Genomic DNA, 17,902 nt, shown 5'->3' on the forward strand with positions numbered 1-17,902 from the left:
GGCGGCAGCAGTCACCTGACCATGTCCTTTCAACATTGGCTGTTACCTGTAATGCCAGAAAACAGAGCAGCAGGTCTCCAAAAGCACAGAAGGGTTTTGCCTCCTTGTTTTTTTGGTGTGTCACTGGTGCTGCCCCTCCTGCTATATCTGTAAGGACCTCAAACATGTTTGGCTGACTTTGCCCCCTCCCACAACCTCTTCACTGCTCTCACCTGAGCTCTCTGAAAGTTCTGTGCATTTTTTCTTGTGGTTGCAGCCCTCCTCCTCTAGGCACGATCTTAATTTTGTCCCTCTCAGTGGTAGCATCAGGGCTTCCATTATGTCTTTTGTCCTTTCTGGAAGCCTCTGGCAGGATGCCCGTTCTGTTATGGTGCAGAGGATCATGTGCCACCACCTCTATCCTTCATGAGAAAGGGTCAGTGGTTTGTTCTGTGGGATCAGAAGAAACAGCAATGGGGCTTTGAGGAGAGGGGCATTGTTGTGGTCAGCCCTGGCTAAAGACCCCCCCCCCCACAGCTATCCAGGCCAGTACCTGAACCATTTGAAGGGTGCCGTGGGGCCCAATGCAGCATTTTTGCCCAGCAACCTGGCATTGGGCACTGCTGTCTTGAGTGGAGGTGTTGGTTGCAAGAGTGGGGACTGCACAGCAGGGGCAGGTGACGGGAAGCCACAGGAGGAGTGTGTCATTGCAGGATCTGTGTCTTTTGAATTTTAGTTTGCAGCTGTTTTTAATTTTAAAAACATTGCAGATTTCTGGGCCTTAATGTTTCATGATGTGCAAGTGTCTGAGCAAAGTCTGGCAAATCTGACGGGGTGGTGGGAGGGGTGTGGAATGACTTGGAGGCCCACCGCTCACTCCACCATCTTCTTCTCCTGCCTGCAGGCCTCTCTAAGTCTTCAGAGCAGGCCTATATCGAGTTTGAGAGTGTGGAGGCCATTGTGAAGACAGCGAGCAGGACCAAGTTCTTCATTGAATTCTACTCCGCATGCCTGGAAGGTGGGCCTTGGGCGTGTGCGTGAGTGAGGGCAGAGGGCACTGATGTTGTGGGTTCTGCTAGGAGGGGGCCTCCTTGGCCATAATTTTTGCAGGATCAGGCACAATGCTAGAATCAGTAACTCTGAGGACAAAATGCATCAAGGCCACTGATCCATTGGAGTCTCAAAAGGCATGGCTGGGTTTGCTCCTGCAAAAGGGAAGGGCCACAGTCAAGCACACTGAGAGGGAAGCAAAGGGTGCACTCTGCTCCTGACCTGTGCTATCCGTGTATGCCCAGGCCCAGCCTGCTTCCTCAAATGCCGCTGCTTGCCAGGGATGCCCAGCACACCTTCACACATGTGGCTCTTGTCCACGTGGACACAGCTCTGGCCCCAGCCTCAGTCCTTCACTCTTCTGCTCTTTCCCTAGAATTCAAAAAGAGCTTTGAGAACGACTCCCAGAGCAGCGACAACATCAACTTCTTGAAAGTACAGTGGTCTTCCAGGCAGCTGCCCACGGTAAGGAAGCTCTTCCTCCCCCACACCTGCCCCTGAAGCAGGCTGTGCTGCAGCAGGCCCCGCTTCTAGGGTCAGCTGGCCACTAAAGGGCACTGTACAGGTACAACTTTTTCTCTGTGAGGTTTTTGGATGGGAGGCATTTCTGGTGAGAAGTGAAGGCCCAAGATGACTGACAAGACACATTGAAAACATAAGAGAAAAACGTGCCATTAAAGAAAATCAATATTTGAACCAACGGGAACAGCAGAAACAAGGGAAGTAGATCATCAGAGCAACCCTCCCAAAAAGCCATCTGGAACTTGATCTGAACATCTGAAAGCCAGTAAAGATGGAGTGAGATGAGCTTTCCAAGGGAGGTGCCACTGCAAAGAAGAGCCTGGGTGCCATGGCCACCTCTGTAGGTCAGTTAGTGAAGGCACATGCAGCAGGGCCTCTGGAGAAAGTCCAAAGGCACAGGACTTCATGGAGCCAGAAGTCCAGCTGGGCTTTTATCTGGAGCAAAGTTTGTAACTCCTTCGTGTAACCCTGGTGTGACTGCGTTTGGCATACTGTGTACAGTTCTAATCATCTCATTTCAAAAAGGCTCTCGCAAAGCTGGCAGAAGAGCACAGCCAAAATGAGCTTGAAGCTGGAGGGACCTTCCTGATGAGGAAAGTTCACATTTGGGGCCTTTTTAGTTAGAAAAAAGGTGGCAGAGGGGGAGCCCGTGATCGAGGTCTGCAAAATGGCACGTGGTGTGAAGAAAGTGGAGCTAGATATTTTTTTCTCGCCCTCTCTTGACATTTGTCCTGAGGTCATCCAGTGAAACTGATTGGCTAGAACTTCAGGACAAATTGGAGGAGGCCTCTCTCCATACAACACATAGTTAGCCTGCACAGGCCACAGCCGCCACAAGGTGTGGTGAGGGCTGCTAGCTTAGGTGACTTTCGACAGAGGAAAGCTGTCAACAGCTATACGTTGTGTGGCTGTGCAGGTGCCATGCTTGGAGGCAGCCATCGTCTGAGCACCTGTTTCTGGGCGTAGGAAACAGTGGGGAAGAGTGGGCCTCCTAGACACACTTGAGTGGCCACTGTGGGGCTTAGATGGACTCACTGTGGTCTCTCCGAGCAGCAGCCAGGCTCTTTTTCCATTGGTCTTTGGTCTATAATCTGACCATAGCCTTGGTGGTGCGCTGCAGACAAGCAACTCTTGTCCACCCTTGGCTTGGAGGCCTGTGAGAAGGGAGCACCCAGGCCATTTGCTTCTTGCCTTAAATGAACCCCCTTTGGTTTCTGTTGCCTGCAGCTGAAGCCGATCCTCTCTGATATTGAGTACCTTCAAGACCAGCACATCCTCTTGACCGTCAAGTCTTTGGATGGCTATGAATCCTATGGTAAGTGGCTGAAAGGTGTCACAAGTGCCCATGTCACTGTTAGTGATGGTTGTGCATCTACCAGCTCACCCCTGTGGAATTCATGAAATCTTGACTAGCCTGTTCCTGGTCAGATGTGCTTGTTCACAGTGCATTTGGATCTGGGGGTTCTTTTGATGTGAGAGTTGATGTTTTCATTGGCTTTTTCCCAAGGCTGTCCAGGGAGTGGGGTCTTGAAGATCTTCTTTCCAGCATTCAAACCCAACTTTCTTGCCATGGCACGACCTTAGCTCAGTTCGGTCATGAACCCCGGCCCTGCCCCTCCTCTCCTGCCCACAGCGATCTCCCTACCTGATCTTGGTCTTGTGGCCATCCACGTCTGTGTGTGTTTCTCTCTTTCTCACCCAGGAGAGTGTGTCATTGCCCTCAAATCTATGATTGGCAGCACTGCCCAGCAGTTCCTCACCTATCTCTCCCACCGTGGTGAGGAGACGGGCAATATCCGCGGGTCCATGAAGGTCCGGGTCCCAGCAGAGCGGATGGGCACCCGTGAGCGACTTTATGGTGAGGAGGAAGAGGAGGGGCTACCAGCACAGGAGGGGCGTGGCCACCCTCAGCACATGTCACTTGAGAGCTGTGTTACTGCTGGGTCAGCCCACATCTAAAGGCAGGAACGCTGGGGAGCATGTAGTGTTAGCAAGGTTTACAAAAATTTTGAGTTTTCCCAGCATGGAAACCGGGGTGTCACGTGGGCTCTGTAGAAAGCCTTAGATCCTTACAGGTAGCAGCTGGGGGGGGGGAGAAAGGTGACAGTGTCCCCAGTTTATGCCAGCTAGTACCCCCACAGCACCACCCCTACCGACACCCACCAAGGTTCTGCATTTCCCCTTTCTGCAGAATGGATCAGCATTGACAAAGACGAGGCGGGGGCTGCCAAAGGGAAGCTGCCGCCACCAGCCTCACGGACCAACCCTGAGTTCGCCAAGTAAGGCTCTGGGGTGGGGAGAACCAGGAGAGCGCTGGGCTTCAGCGGAGCTGCTTCTGCGGCAGGAGGTGTGGCTCCCACGGTGGCCTTGAGGCTCAGTGCCCTCCGTGCAAGCTCTTATGCTTCTGTGTGTGTCCGCCCAAGGGGGGCAGAATGGGAAAGCTGTTGGAAGCTTGGGGTACTGATGCAAACCACAGCGGTTTGAGGCTTCAATTGGAGCTCTTTCGGGGGGGAGGGGGATTTCTTTGTGGCAGGAGCTGCCCTGGTTCCTTCCCTGCACGGAAGCTCCTGCCTTCAGCTCTTCTCTGCCACGTCTAAGGAAGGAGATTCTCCAGCTTCCTGAGCAGCTGCTCCTGGAGCTGACCTGCTCCTGTCCTTCTGAAGGTTCAGGTGTCCTGGGCCTCGTCACAGCCCTGGTCTCTCCTCCTCCTTTGCCAGATCCATTGGGAGAAAACATTCCCCTGCAGATGCTGCTGCAGTGACGACTGCCTGCCCCTTCGGCAAGCTCCTGGACGAACTGGAGAAGCCCAGTGCCCCGACCGCCAGCCGCCCACCGGCTCTCCATCGTGGTCCCTCCAAAGACGAGGCCTCCCAGAACAGGTGAGGGAGCTGCTGGCTGCGCCTGGCCGTCTCCCTCTGTGTTGTGGAGCTTCTTGGCAGGGAAGGCCCTGGCACTCTGGTCTGCCCAGCAGTGGTGTTGTCTCTTCGTTGGGCAGGAATACTTCTGCTGAACTTGTTCTTCCTCTCTGCTGGGGTCACAGTCATTCTTGTCTGCTTGCTCCCTCCCTCTTGTGCCTGCGTCAAGCTCCTAGTCCTACCTGCTAAGCACTAGGCCTTCTCTCTCCTTGCTCCCTCTGCTTGTGGAAATTATCAGCTCCTTCCTTCCTCTACTCCTTCTTCTCCTTCTGCATCCTGCTGACAGCCACATCTCCAGGGCTTGCCAGGCCTTTCTCAGCCTCTGCTCAGTTGTCCTCTGTCCTCCTTTCAGGGCTGTGGAGGACCACAAGGGGAGCCTCTCCTGGTTGAGGGCTGCCTGGCACTGTCTTTGTGGATGCTTGTGCGGTCCTCTTTCTTCCTCCATGGATAGTTTGTCAGAAGGGGCTTGGGGGCTCTGGCAACCTCCGGTGGTGGCTCTGCAGTCACATGGACTTGGCTTGTGACTTTGGTGAAGGAAATGGGAGCAAAGAGCACCCCACGTGCACATGTAGATCGAAGGAATTCATCCGCTGAGGGTTACTGAGTTCTGAGGGCCAAGGCTCAGTTTGTGTCTCTTTCCCTCTTGCTGGAATTGTGGAGGGAAACCTCCTGATCCTGGTTCCTTGAGGGATGCAAGTTCAGCCTTTGGTGGGCAGGCCCCAGTTTCTGCTGACAGAGACAGAGTGACTCATCTGTCCCCACCTCTGTCCCCTGCAGGTCCAAGCAGGACACCACCGCAGAACCTGAGGGGGGGCCTTTGAAGAACAGCTTCAACAACCCAGCCTACTACGTGCTGGAGGGGGTTCCCCACCAGCTGCTGGTGGCGGATATGCCCCCCGCAGCAGCAGCAGCAGCAAGCAAGCCCCCTGTACTGAGGAACAAAGTCCAGATCACAGTCCCTGTCCAGCCGGAGCATCGGCGCCCCCAGCAGCCCCCCTCGCGGGCCGAGGAAAGCTCCGAGGAAGAGGAGCCAGGAGTCCTCAACCTGCCACCTCCCGATTTCCCCCCACCACCCCTGCCCAAGTCGGTGGAGTTTGACGTAGCCGACAGCTCCTTCTACACCTCTGTGGGTGGCCGGGGAGAGGAACACGGGGCTGGCAAGCTGCGAGCCACTGTGGCCTTCAGCAAGCCCCCAGAGGCCAAGCCCCCAAAACTGCACCCCAGGCTGACAGCACCCTCAGGGCCTGGCTTTCTGACAGAGCCCCCCAGTGCGCCACAAGTCCCAGGGAGCCTCCTGGACGATCGCTCCTGCTCTGTGCTTCAGATGGCCAAGACACTCAGTGAGGTGGATTACTCAGGTGGCAGCGGTGTAGGTGGACTGGGGAGGGAACAAGCAGGCCGCCCCCCATCGCACCCCCTGACTAAAGTGAGACTGGATCTTCCCCATCGCTGCCTGCACCCGGACTACAGCCGCCCTATTGTTTTCCCACCCCGCTCCATCCGTGAGAGCATTGAAGAAGACCTGGCCGAGGAGGTGCGTGTTGGAAACGTGGGCTTCTGGAGTGGCAGATTTGCTGGGGGTGAAGTGGGGGGTGAGAGAGGTGACCCTTATGTCTGCCAAACTTAGGCTTTGATGAGCCATTGGAAAAGCCCTTCCCCCACTACAGCTCAAAATGATGGCAGAGATTGACTGGGAAGGGGGTGCAACCTCTAGACTCCATGTGTCTGCATGCGGCAGAGGAGGGACAGCAAAAGGCTCTGCCTGGAGTTCATGTTGCTGCAGTGCTTTGCTGTCTGCTCTGGTTACTGGTGCATTTCTGAGCTCAGTTTGGACCAGGAGTCTTGAGCTGTGAACAGCCTGGTTCCAGACCACCTCCAGCATTGCCTTCCCCCCTCCCCCAGCATTGTGATCTACCTTTGAAACCTACCACTGAGTATATGGAACGGAGCCTTTTTGGTGGTGGTTCATAAGAGTTTGGAACAGCCTCCCAAGAGAGGTCTACTTGGCCCCCTCTCTGCTTTCCTTTTAATGAGCAATAAAGGCAATTTATTGGGAATTTTCTGGATGGTGCTTCAAAATGAAGATGGCTTTTTCTGTGGCTTCTCTGGCTTTGAGATGTTGCTGCATTGTATATTACTGACTTTTTGGTTTTGTTAGCAACCTCGATAGGCGTTTGTAGAAACTTGAATATGAGTATTGCAGGGGGCAAGAGGGAGTGGGAGGGAATTGGTGCAGTTAAGGAATGAAGGGAAATGTTGCGTGTATATGAGAGTGCCTTTGACTGGGGTGAATTCTTACATTTCTACCCTTTCCAAAATTCATTTAAAAATCTGTGTGGATCCTCTTGTCTTCCCAGCAAAGCCCCCACATCCCCCCCCCCGGCCTCTTGAATAGTCACAGAGGAGACCCTCACTCAGGGGCCAGTATTTGGCAGTAACCTGACAGCATCCAGTCGACTAGCAGCTTCTTGCTTCCACTGCCGCCTCCCCCTCCTCAGGATTTTATCAGGAGGGCAGGAAGTCGGGGTCTGCCTCCTGGATGAAGCTCCCAGTTCCTAGGATGGTCAGAGCTCTGAACCACAGGGGTTCAAAGCTGGGAAGCAGCACCCCCTCCCCAAGATGCCTCTGCCCAGCCTGTAGGCCTTGCAGGGGCTGCACTTTGTCTCGCTGGGCTCTGCCACCCAGAGTGATCTGCTGACCCCGTCATCTGAGTGAGCTGCAGAGCCTCACTGCCTGTGCAGGACTTGGCTTTGGTGCTTGTGGGGTGCGTTTTGCAAAGTCTGGCCTGGTTTATGTAGTGGTGCCCGGAATCGCACTGCTGAGTCTTTTTCCTTCCTGTGGCTCCCCAGACCCTGGGCCAAGATGGGCGTAGCAGCTCCCGGCAGAGCGAGTCCAGTGTGGGGGAGTGGCTGAGAGCCATTGGTATGGAAAGGTACCAGGAGGGGCTGATCCACAATGGCTGGGATGACCTGGAGTTCCTCAGGTGAGTGTGCTATGCACCTGGCTGCTGGCTTGCATAGTTTCAGGAAGACGAACTGGTGGCCAGGCCTCCTTGGCAGAAGCATCTGTGAAGGGGTCTGGGGTGGGTGGGAGTAGCAGAAGCCGGTACTCGCAGTGCTCAGGAGGCACTCAGGGCTGTGGGCCACCAGGTGCCAGGGCACTCTTGGGTGGGGGCTCTACTGAGTGGCTGGTGGCACTTGGCTTGGATGGCTTCAGGGGGGATGGTTTTCTTCCACGAGTCTGGCCAAGGAGCCATCAGCAGCTATTGGCTGCAGTGGCCAAATGGCTGTTCCTTTTGTGGGTGGCTCAGGACAGGGTTGCTGAAGAAGCTGCCCCCAAAGAGGGAAGGTTCAGGAGGGAATGTTGGGCAGGAGGAGGAGCCTGGAGAGAGGCATATAGGCGGGGCTGGAGAAGGGGCAGTGAGAGGGGATGCAAGTGGAGGTAGAGGTAGCTGGCTGTGTGGACTGTAAGAGAACCACTGTGGTGACTTAAGGGGAACCAAAAGGCACTCTCTAGCCCTTAGCTGTTGGGGCCATGGACTGTTGGAAGAGCATGGAATGCAGAGGGAGGTGCCACCTGTGTGCTTTGTCACGCCCGCTTCCCAGTTCTCCTTGCTGTTTCTCCATCTTACTGAAAGGCAGGTTCGGAGAGCTCTGTGCTGGCAGCCCGGCTGGTCTTGCCATGAGGGGTCCCTCTCTTTCCATCTCGCAGGTGTGTCTTGCCCTGCAGTGGAATGCAAAGAGTTCCCCTCTGCCTAGGGGAAATCTAGTCTGTGTGCAGGTATTGCGTGCAGTGGCCAGTGGCACAGCTCAGCGGAATGGCAGAGGAGAAAGATGAGGCTGGAGGTGCAACAATGATTGTGGGAATAATAATCAAAAACAAAATGCTGTGCAATTTGTTCATTCTCACAATTAGGCCCTAAACCAGAAGCAAACTAAGAGAGGAGAAAGAAATTCTTATAAAGAAAGGAAGAACCTTTTGGTGTCAGTGAGGAGGGGAACTGGACACAGGGAAATGAGGAGGGGCTGGAAAGCTGGGGGGGCGATGTTTGCGGTGGCGGGAAGGCAGGGAGAAAGGAGAAGAAGAAGCAGGGACGCAGCGAGGATCCAGCTCCTGTGAAAGCCCCTGGTGGTGTTGCAGTTCTGTGTGGCCTGGATCAAGAGTGGACCAGCTTTCTCTGGGACTTCTTTGTGCTCATCAGCTGAAGTCGATTCCTGTGGCTGCTCTGTGGGGCTGTTGCCCTGAGCAAGAGACATGAGCTCTGGACCAGGCACTGGTTGCTCCTTGTCTCTCTTGTCCGGGCCTGCATTCCCACGGATGTGCCACTATGCAGTTTGCCAGGAAGCGCTTTGCCCGGGAAGACTGCTGTGCAAGTGGTCCAAGTGGCCTGGAGATGCTGCTGTCTGGGGGTGGGCCATGGCCTGGTTGTCCGTGTAAATGTAGAAACCCAGAAGTGGTGGGAGCGGAAGGCCCTGTGAGTCGTGGACTGCAGACTTCTGGAATGGTGGGCGAGTGTGTGGCAGGGTCTCAAAACCCGGCAAGGATCAGGCCAGCCCCACCACATCCAGGTGTTGAATTCTTTTTTTCTGCTCCTTTCAGTGACATCACCGATGAGGACTTGGAGGAAGCTGGTGTGATGGACCCCAACCACAAGCACCTCCTCCTGGAGAGCCTGAGGCTCAGGAAGTAGCAGGGACTGCAACTGCTGTGTCTCTGGCCAACTGTGCCTACTTCCTTGTGGTTCCCCCGTTCCCTGCTCATGTGTGACAGAGATGGCTGCCACTCTAGTGGAGCTTCAAGGAGTTGTCTTCCCCCTGGAGGGGAGGAATGGCAGCAGAACTGCATGCACATCAGAGTTGATGCCTGGCTCTTGGAGCCAGGTGCGAATGGCTCCAGGCAGAGTCTGGTGGCTGAAAACTGACTTGGTGTGGGGATTTTGTCGCCTTCCTTTCCTGGAGAAATTGGGGCCCATTGGAGAAGAGGAGAACAAGCAAACACAAGTGGTCCGGGTTGAGGGTCATTTCAAAGTGATCCAAGCAGAGCATTTCAGAGCAGCACCCTCCGCCCCCCCCCCAATTCCCTGTGCTGCTGGTTAAGTTATTCTTATTTATTTCCTGAAAAGGTGGTCTCCTTGTTTCCTCTTTGTTCTCGGCCTGTGAACCACACCTGCTTTGCTGGATGGGATGAGAATGCCGAAGATTCTATGCCCTGCCCCAGTCTTCTTGCTGCTAGGGCACCTGTGGGCTGGGCAGAACAGGGTGGAGGAATGTGCAGGCTCTGTGCCCTGTGGGCGATGGGTATCAACCAGCATTTCTGCCTGCAGTGTCAGTGCCACCTTCTCAGTGAGCTGAGGCAAACCTGAGAAGGGAACTGTGCACCTCTTGCTGTTCAGGAGTCTGGGGTAGTCCCAGACCTGATTTGTCAGAGTGAAGCCCTCTGCAGGTGGGTTCTAGGCAGGGCCGGTGGGGACTTTTTCTGCAATCAGGTAGGCTCTCAATGGCCTGGAATCCCTTAGATGGTATTTGGAACTGGCACGACTGAGTTTGTCTCCATGAGACTTTCATCCCAAGCCACACAGGTTGCATTTGGCCACTGGAAGCCCCATTCCTGAATGGGATGAAACACATAGACGAACAGGCCTTGCTGAGGGAGAGTCAGCATGGCTTCTGTAAGGGTAAGTCTTGCCTCACAAACCTTATAGAATTCTTTGAAAAGGTCAGCAGGCATGTGGATGAGGGAGAACCCGTGGACATTATATATCTGGACTTTCAGAAGGCGTTTGACACGGTCCCTCACCAAAGGCTACTGAAAAAACTCCACAGTCAGGGAATTAGAGGACAGGTCCTCTCGTGGATTGAGAACTGGTTGGAGGCCAGGAAGCAGAGAGTGGGTGTCAATGGGCAATTTTCACAATGGAGAGAGGTGAAAAGCGGTGTGCCCCAAGGATCTGTCCTGGGACCGGTGCTTTTCAACCTCTTCATAAATGACCTGGAGACAGGGTTGAGCAGTGAAGTGGCTAAGTTTGCAGACGACACCAAACTTTTCCGAGTGGTAAAGACCAGAAGTGATTGTGAGGAGCTCCAGAAGGATCTCTCCAGACTGGCAGAATGGGCAGCAAAATGGCAGATGCGCTTCAATGTCAGTAAGTGTAAAGTCATGCACATTGGGGCAAAAAATCAAAACTTTAGATATAGGCTGATGGGTTCTGAGCTGTGTGTGACAGATCAGGAGAGAGATCTTGGGGTGGTGGTGGACAGGTCGATGAAAGTGTCGACCCAATGTGCGGCGGCAGTGAAGAAGGCCAATTCTATGCTTGGGATCATTAGGAAGGGTATTGAGAACAAAACGGCTAATATTATAATGCCGTTGTACAAATCGATGGTAAGGCCACACCTGGAGTATTGTGTCCAGTTCTGGTCGCCGCATCTCAAAAAAGACATAGTGGAAATGGAGAAGGTGCAAAAGAGAGCGACTAAGCTGATTACGGGGCTGGGGCACCTTCCTTATGAGGAAAGGCTACGGCGTTTGGGCCTCTTCAGCCTAGAAAAGAGACGCTTGAGGGGGGACATGATTGAGACATACAAAATTATGCAGGGGATGGACAGAGTGGATAGGGAGATGCTCTTTACACTCTCACATAATACCAGAACCAGGGGACATCCACTAAAATTGAGTGTTGGGCGGGTTAGGACAGACAAAAGAAAATATTTCTTTACTCAGCGCGTGGTCAGTCTGTGGAACTCCTTGCCACAGGATGTGGTGCTGGCGTCTAGCCTAGACGCCTTTAAAAGTGGATTGGACGAGTTTCTGGAGGAAAAATCCATTATGGGGTACAAGCCATGATGTGTATGCGCAACCTCCTGATTTTAGGAATGGGTTAAGTCAGAATGCCAGATGTAGGGGAGAGCACCAGGATGAGGTCTCTTGTTATCTGGTGTGCTCCCTGGGGCATTTGGTGGGCCGCTGTGAGATACAGGAAGCTGGACTAGATGGGCCTATGGCCTGATCCAGTGGGGCTGTTCTTATGTTCTTATGTTCTTATGTTCTTATTCCTCCTTCTCTGCTCAGCCTGACGCCTGGCTGATCACAGCCTCCTTGTCTGTCTGAAGGATTTCTCCCCTCCTAGAAGTTCTGTTTCGCAGCAGCCTCTGGATTTGGCTCTCTTGCTCTCAAGCATTTGGCCGCAGGTGCAGACCCACCTGCCTCTCTTCCCTGGTGCCAATATTTCAGCAATTCTTGAATGATAATCTTCATAACAGCCTCAGGTATCTCTAGACATGTGAGTGCATCTGCCAAAGGCCCTGCACAGCAAATTGCACTAGGAGGGTTTGCCAGCCACAGAGGGGTTGGTTGGTTCATTCCAGCCTGGGAAGGCAGACCACCAGCCAGCCTGCCACCCATCCAGTGTGAGCATGTCTGCCAGATGGCCTGTTGTGATACCCCAAGGTAGCCAGTCCTGTCAGGCTGTAGACCCAGCCTGTGGGGTAAGGCAGAGTCCAAGCCATGTGAGGTTGCACAGCGAGATGTTGGGAGTGTCGGGCAGGCTTCCTGGGGGTGCTGTGCGCTCTTGCTAAGGGGAGGAGCAAGTTCCGACACACTTGTACTCGCACATGCACACAATCGCTTCTGCCTTCTGCACAGTTTACCTGTGTCTTGATTGGATTTTTGGCTCTGTCCTCCTTACATTTGATCAGCTGTCCTGGCTACACAAATAGATGGACTGGTGCTCGAGTTTAATTGAGCGACCTGTTTTGTTTTCTTATGTGAGGTTCCTGCTTTGGCAGGACTTGAAGACATGTATGGTGGGGGGATCTTTCTTGCCTCCTCCCATCCCCAAAGACTGGTGTCTTTTACCAAGAACAGATTCACCTGTTTTGCCTACAATTGTTCCTTGATTTTTGGGACAGTAGTTAAGGTGACGTTCGAGGAATCCTGTCACCCTCTATTCCTGACCACCACAGTGCCTGCGGCTCGCATTAAAAAGACCCAGGGCAGGGACCTGGATCGCAAAAGCGGGAACGAGGAGGAAGATCAATCTGTCCTCTGCTTTCGGACAATCTTTTGACCACCCTGTGCCTTCGCCTTAGGATAATACGAGGGCTTGGGGAAGTGGGAGTGGGGATGAGAGGGACAAGGCTTGTCACCTCTCTGGGATTGTCTTGCCTTCGCTCAGCCAAGAGCAACTCGGAAGTAGAAATGAAGGATGTGTCTCTGCTCCCCCCCCCCGTATTGCTGCCACATGAGGGGAGGCACTGAGGACCTGCAAGCTTCACTGCCTCCCTGTCATCTCATCTCCTTTTAGTTAATAGCGTTTGGTGTGAGCTTAATCCTACTAAATTCTGCAGAGTTGTGTTTTATGTGTGTGTGTGTATGTTTTCTTAATGTTTAATTTAATTGTTTTTGAAACCTTTTTATGCTTAATATTTCATGGGCAAAGGAAGGAATTGCAATGTGTCTCTTCCCCCCCCCCCCATAAATGTTCACATTTCATGTTTTAGTTTACCACATCTTGATGCAATAAAAGGGCTTGTTTGCTTAGAAACTTTCCTGGTTCCCTGTCGTCGCCTTGTAATAGAATTTCAGAAGGGGCCTGCAGCTCAAGTGTGATCTTGGCTGGGAAAGGAGCACAGTGTCTATTGAGAAACCCCACAACTGTCCTCCTTAAACTGAACAGTCATATAGGGGGCTTGGAAAAGTCTTGCCTGCTGGGATGTGCGTCTTGCACAAACCACTAACCTGGGTGGACCTGCCACCAGCGGAGAGCGATTTGATCTGGCCAAACGCATCTTTCTTTCCCCCGTGGCCTGCAACATGCTCTGAATTCTAGGGCTGCTTCTTCAATGGTGTGAATGAGCTCCTGCCCCAGACGAAATCTGCCCCCTCCCCATCTCAAGGATGTTCAAGGTGGATGCTAAGACTTTGTCAATAAATTAAGTTTATTTGGATTAGCATATTTTGCAAATGAGTTCAATAAATTACAGGACAAGTTTCTTTTTTCCCTTCCGAAAAAGCAACCCAAACCAAACAAAGCTGAAGAAGAGTCCTGCAGTGTCCAAAGAGGTTCCTTGGGGTGACCTGGGTGGTGGTAAAGCGGCAACCAGGTAGAGATGGAGGGTGCCCTGTGTTTGTATGAGAAGCTGTGACCCTGGCCCCAGAGGTTCTTCCTTTGTCAACTGACGAGGACCAAATTTTCATGTGTTACCATGGCAACACAACCGCCTCCCCCTCATCCCTTTTCTTTTGGAGTACTTATAGTTAATCCCCTGGATTCAAATGAACATCACAAGCTTAATGCTGTTCCTCTTGCCACAGGGAGACCTGGGCCACTGTTTTCATAATGGGGGGAGGGGTCCATTAGCATATCATTCCCTACCTCAGTGCCATATCACCACTGCCACCCAACCACTGCTGCTTTCAGCATGGGAAATCACCAGCGAGCCCTGGAGCTTCCAGCAGTGCCACACACAGGCACATCAGATGGAACACTGGCCAAGGAGTGGCCTGTGTCTCCCTTGTGACTGTGAAACTTCTGCCAGGGGCTGGTTGAGCCACAGTTCATGGCTGGGACTTCTCAGTTAATGAAACTGCTTGTTGCCTTGCGTTGGTCAGCTTGGCTGGGCTTGGAGCCTCATCTGAAGGGTGGCAGAGTCATGGGAAAGTTGAGGAAAGGAGCCCAAAGATGAGGAAACGGAGCAAAGAGCTCAAAATAAATGACAGACTGAGAGCCAGGAGCCTAAAGGAAGCCTGAGTGGAGAAGAAAGTGGGGGGGGGGGGCAGGAAGGCCAGTGGGAGCTGAGAATTAGCAGGTCCCATTAGGAAGCAGGCTCCAAGGAGTCACAGGGCCAGGAAGGAAGTGGGAAAGAGACACGAATGCCAAGGAAGCTTGGTAGGCACAGGAGCGAAAGGCGGTTGCCGGAGTAGCAGGTATCGCAGGAAATGTGTTGGAATGAAACCTTGGAACTGCCAAAGCTGGAGCAAGGAGTTAGCAGAGCTGGGGCTGAACACCTATGGTGGGCAGGCAGGAAGTGAGCAGGCCAGGGAGGGCTCCAAGAAGGGCTGTGGGGGGGCTCAGTGCTGAAGCAGAGGCCTGGCAGAGGGATACAGGCAGCAGCATCTGGCAACCCCAGGAGCCAACAAGGGCCAAACACCACGTGCGGCGGCAGTGAAGAAGGCCAATTCTATGCTTGAGATCATTAGGAAGGGTATTGAGAACAAAACAAAACGGCTAGTATTATAATGCCATTGTACAAATTGATTGTAAGGCCACACCTGGAGTATTGTGTCCAGTTCTGGTCCCCGCATCTCAAAAAGGACAGAGTGGAAATGGAAAAGGTGCAAAAGAGAGTGACTAAGATGATTACGGGGCTGGGGCACCTTCCTTATGAGGAAAGGCTACGGCGTTTGGGCCTCTTCAGCCTAGAAAAGAGGCACCTCAGGGGGGACATGATTGAGACATACAAAATTGTGCAGGGGGTGGATAGAGAGATGCTCTTTACACTCTCACATAACACCAGAACCAGGGGACATCCACTAAATTGAGTGTTGGGAGAGTTAGGACAGACAAAAGAAAATATTTCTTTACTCAGCCTGTGGTTGGTCTGTGGAACTCCTTGCTACAGCATGTGGTGATGGCATCTGGCCTGGATGCCTTTAAAAGGGGATTGGACAAGTTTCTGGAGGAAAAATCCATTACAGGTTACAAGCCATGATGTGTATGTGCAACCTCCTGATTCTAGAAATGGGCTATGCCAGATGCAAAGGAGGGCACCAGGATGAGGTCTCTTGTTATCTGGTGTGCTCCCTGGTGCATTTGGTGGGCTGCTGTGAGATACAGGAAGCTGGACTAGATGGCCCCGTGGCCTGATCCAGTGGGGCTGTTCTTATGTTCTTACCTCCGGTATGTTTCATGGGAAGATTTGCACTAAGTGGCCACCTCTTTAGCCACCTGCTGGAGCCACATCTGAACACACAATTAAAGTTACATATAATATAACATATAGAGAAGGAATTGCAACCGTGGAGACTGACTGGTGCTGTGGCTGGGACCGAAGCTGGCCGTTGGTGAGGTGAATGTGCATTTTGTGCACTCACATGGAACAAGCTGTTGACTGAGGTGCCTCCCCAGCTGCTGGCCTGGTGTCACCTGTGAGGATGTGAGGGGGACCTGTCTCTGCAGAGGGGGCTGAGAGGGAAGAGTCACAGGCTGTCTCTTGTGAGAGAGAATTCCAGGGCCTTCCTCATAAGTCACTTTGGGGTCAGACAAGCAAATGGAACCTCGGTGTGCATAATGTGGGTCTCTCAGTGCCACTGGTGTGCATGTCTTGAAAAGGGGCTTGTTTGGCCTCCCTTCTCAAGACCTTGGCCCAACCCAGAGAAAGGAGGGAGTGTCAACCACCCCTTCAAACCAGAAACATATCAGTGCCCTTAAGCATTGCTGGGTCTTGAGTCTGTTTGCATCTCTCCGGGTTGGATGGCACCCCAATTGCTCTCCGGCCATTGTCCCCAGCAGTCTGCAAGACGCTTCATACACAGGCACCCTGTGTTTTTGCCCGGCCCTCAGGTGTACGCATTTGGTTCCTGTTGTGTATATGCAACGCTGGGCAGAAATGGCATAATGGAGTGTTGACAAAAGATGCCAGCATGAGCAAGCAGCACGTGGGCTATAAAGTAGAAATGACTGGCTGCCAGTGAGGGACGTGGGGGGGGGGGAGAGAATCTTTGGCCTGTTCTTCTTCCCACCATAGAATTAGTTCTGAAACTTCTAGAAGCAAGTGAAGTGCAGCCATTCCATTAAATACTTTTCGTGAAAATTTTAAAAACAGGGAGTACTGTGACTGCAAGCGTGAATAGCTGTTGGGCATAGGATGGCACAAGAATGTTCTTCCCACTCCACCCACACTGGACCTGAGCAAGGCACTCAATGCTGCCTTTGCACCGTCCAGGTACAATCAACAGAGAAGCTGTCCTGTGAAGGCCCTTTGAAATGAATGGAAGGTGTGCAAAAGCAGCTCCCATTCATTTCAATGGGGCTGGTGCAGGAGAACATCACTGTTGATTGTGCCACCCGCAACACTGGCTTCCAGCTGCTGGGCTTTTTGTCCTCCCTGGTGCACTATTTTCTTTTTGTCTTCTCTCTTTGTCCTCCCTGGTGTACTGTAGGATGGGGGCATCAGTAGTTGGAGGAGTCATTAAGCCCCCCCCTTCCTGCAACAGTGAAAATTCCTTCACATCACCCAAGCTGGCAATTAACCTGATCTCATTCTGCCACAAAAACTTTGCTGAAGAAGAGCATGGAAGCAAGTTCTACCACTGGTTGTTAGCCCTGAGCAGCACATGCAACCTTCACAGATGAAGACAGCCTCCCCCTCAGCCACGCTCTGGGGAAAACCAGCAGGGGATGGTTGTCTCTGCCTCCAGCCCCTTGACTTAGATTGCAATCGTATGTACACTTGAGTAAGCCCCACTGAAGATAATAGAACTTACTTCTGCGTAGGTAAGCACAGAATTGTGGTCTTAATCTACTCAAGAAACAGTGGTCCTCGAGACTGCAGGAGCCACAAAGCACTGAACAGCCACTATTCAAAGCCAAGGAACTCTGGAGGCACAAATCCCAGTCCCTGCTGTTCTGTGAGCCATTGAAACCAGGTGTTTGGGAAGAAGGAGGCACTCGCAAGGAAGGCTGCAGTGCTGGACTCCACCCCAGCACTTGCAGCCCTGTCCAGGTGCAAGAGGCAGGCTTCTCTGAGCACTGCTGGCCCATCTGGCCCCTTCTAGCCACAGCTCCCACAGCACACGGTACTGTACTGTACTCTCAGAGGCTGCATAGCAAAGAGTGTTGGCCAGAGAGCTGGAGCAAGCAGTGCAGATTTGCAGCTGTTTCCAGCCTGATATGGTATCTGGGCCAGTTGGTTTTGCAAATCTGCAATTTGTCAGTTGGCAACATTTGGGCGGAGGGTGCTCAATCTGTGTCAGAGATCAGGCCAGCAGTCCTCTCCACTTGCAGGCCACTGTGGTCTTTCCTTCAGCTTCCTAGTGCATCACAGGAAACCCCCAGAAACACAGCTAAAAGAGTTCCTTCTGGTTGCAGGACTAGGAAAAAGCCTGTCTTGCCTGGTACAGCGGCCACCTCTGAGCAAGATGATCTGACTGCCTCTTTCACTAGAGCCAGGCGCATCAGGACGCTTGTTGGCACCTTGGCATTGTTGCATACCGTGCCCTTGAGGTCCCAGTGCAAAGCCATTTCTCTCAGGCACCCCCCCCCTCTCTCTCTGGAGGGAAAGTGACCAGAGGAGATGTAGCAGGCATTCTAGGCTAGTCAACTTCACGCCATTCCCTTGCCTTCTGGCACTAGGGGCAGCAGTTGCAATTAGGCTGCAGCCACTAGGCTGGGTCACTGCTGCAGGAGCATGGGGGGGAAAACAGCTGTTTCCTTCCTG

The 17,902-nt window shown here is 52.9% G+C and overlaps 1 protein-coding gene across 1 annotated transcript in view; it reads left to right on the forward strand.

Annotated features, from left to right (window-relative positions):
• The window catches only part of INPPL1 (inositol polyphosphate phosphatase like 1), a 74,645-nt gene extending 64,293 nt beyond the window's left edge, over positions 1 to 10,352 (forward strand). Inside the window, exons 21-29 of the mRNA XM_066619395.1 lie at positions 884 to 997; positions 1,406 to 1,494; positions 2,779 to 2,866; positions 3,254 to 3,409; positions 3,743 to 3,830; positions 4,269 to 4,430; positions 5,244 to 6,000; positions 7,316 to 7,449; positions 9,066 to 10,352. Of these exons, the coding sequence (XP_066475492.1) occupies positions 884 to 997; positions 1,406 to 1,494; positions 2,779 to 2,866; positions 3,254 to 3,409; positions 3,743 to 3,830; positions 4,269 to 4,430; positions 5,244 to 6,000; positions 7,316 to 7,449; positions 9,066 to 9,156 (1,679 nt within the window). The 3' untranslated portion in view covers positions 9,157 to 10,352. The remainder of the gene's footprint in view (positions 1 to 883; positions 998 to 1,405; positions 1,495 to 2,778; positions 2,867 to 3,253; positions 3,410 to 3,742; positions 3,831 to 4,268; positions 4,431 to 5,243; positions 6,001 to 7,315; positions 7,450 to 9,065) is intronic.
• The last annotated feature ends 7,550 nt before the right edge of the window (positions 10,353 to 17,902 follow it).

This window comes from Tiliqua scincoides, chromosome 3 (assembly GCF_035046505.1).
Source record: "Tiliqua scincoides isolate rTilSci1 chromosome 3, rTilSci1.hap2, whole genome shotgun sequence".
NCBI classification, from domain to species: domain Eukaryota; kingdom Metazoa; phylum Chordata; class Lepidosauria; order Squamata; family Scincidae; genus Tiliqua; species Tiliqua scincoides.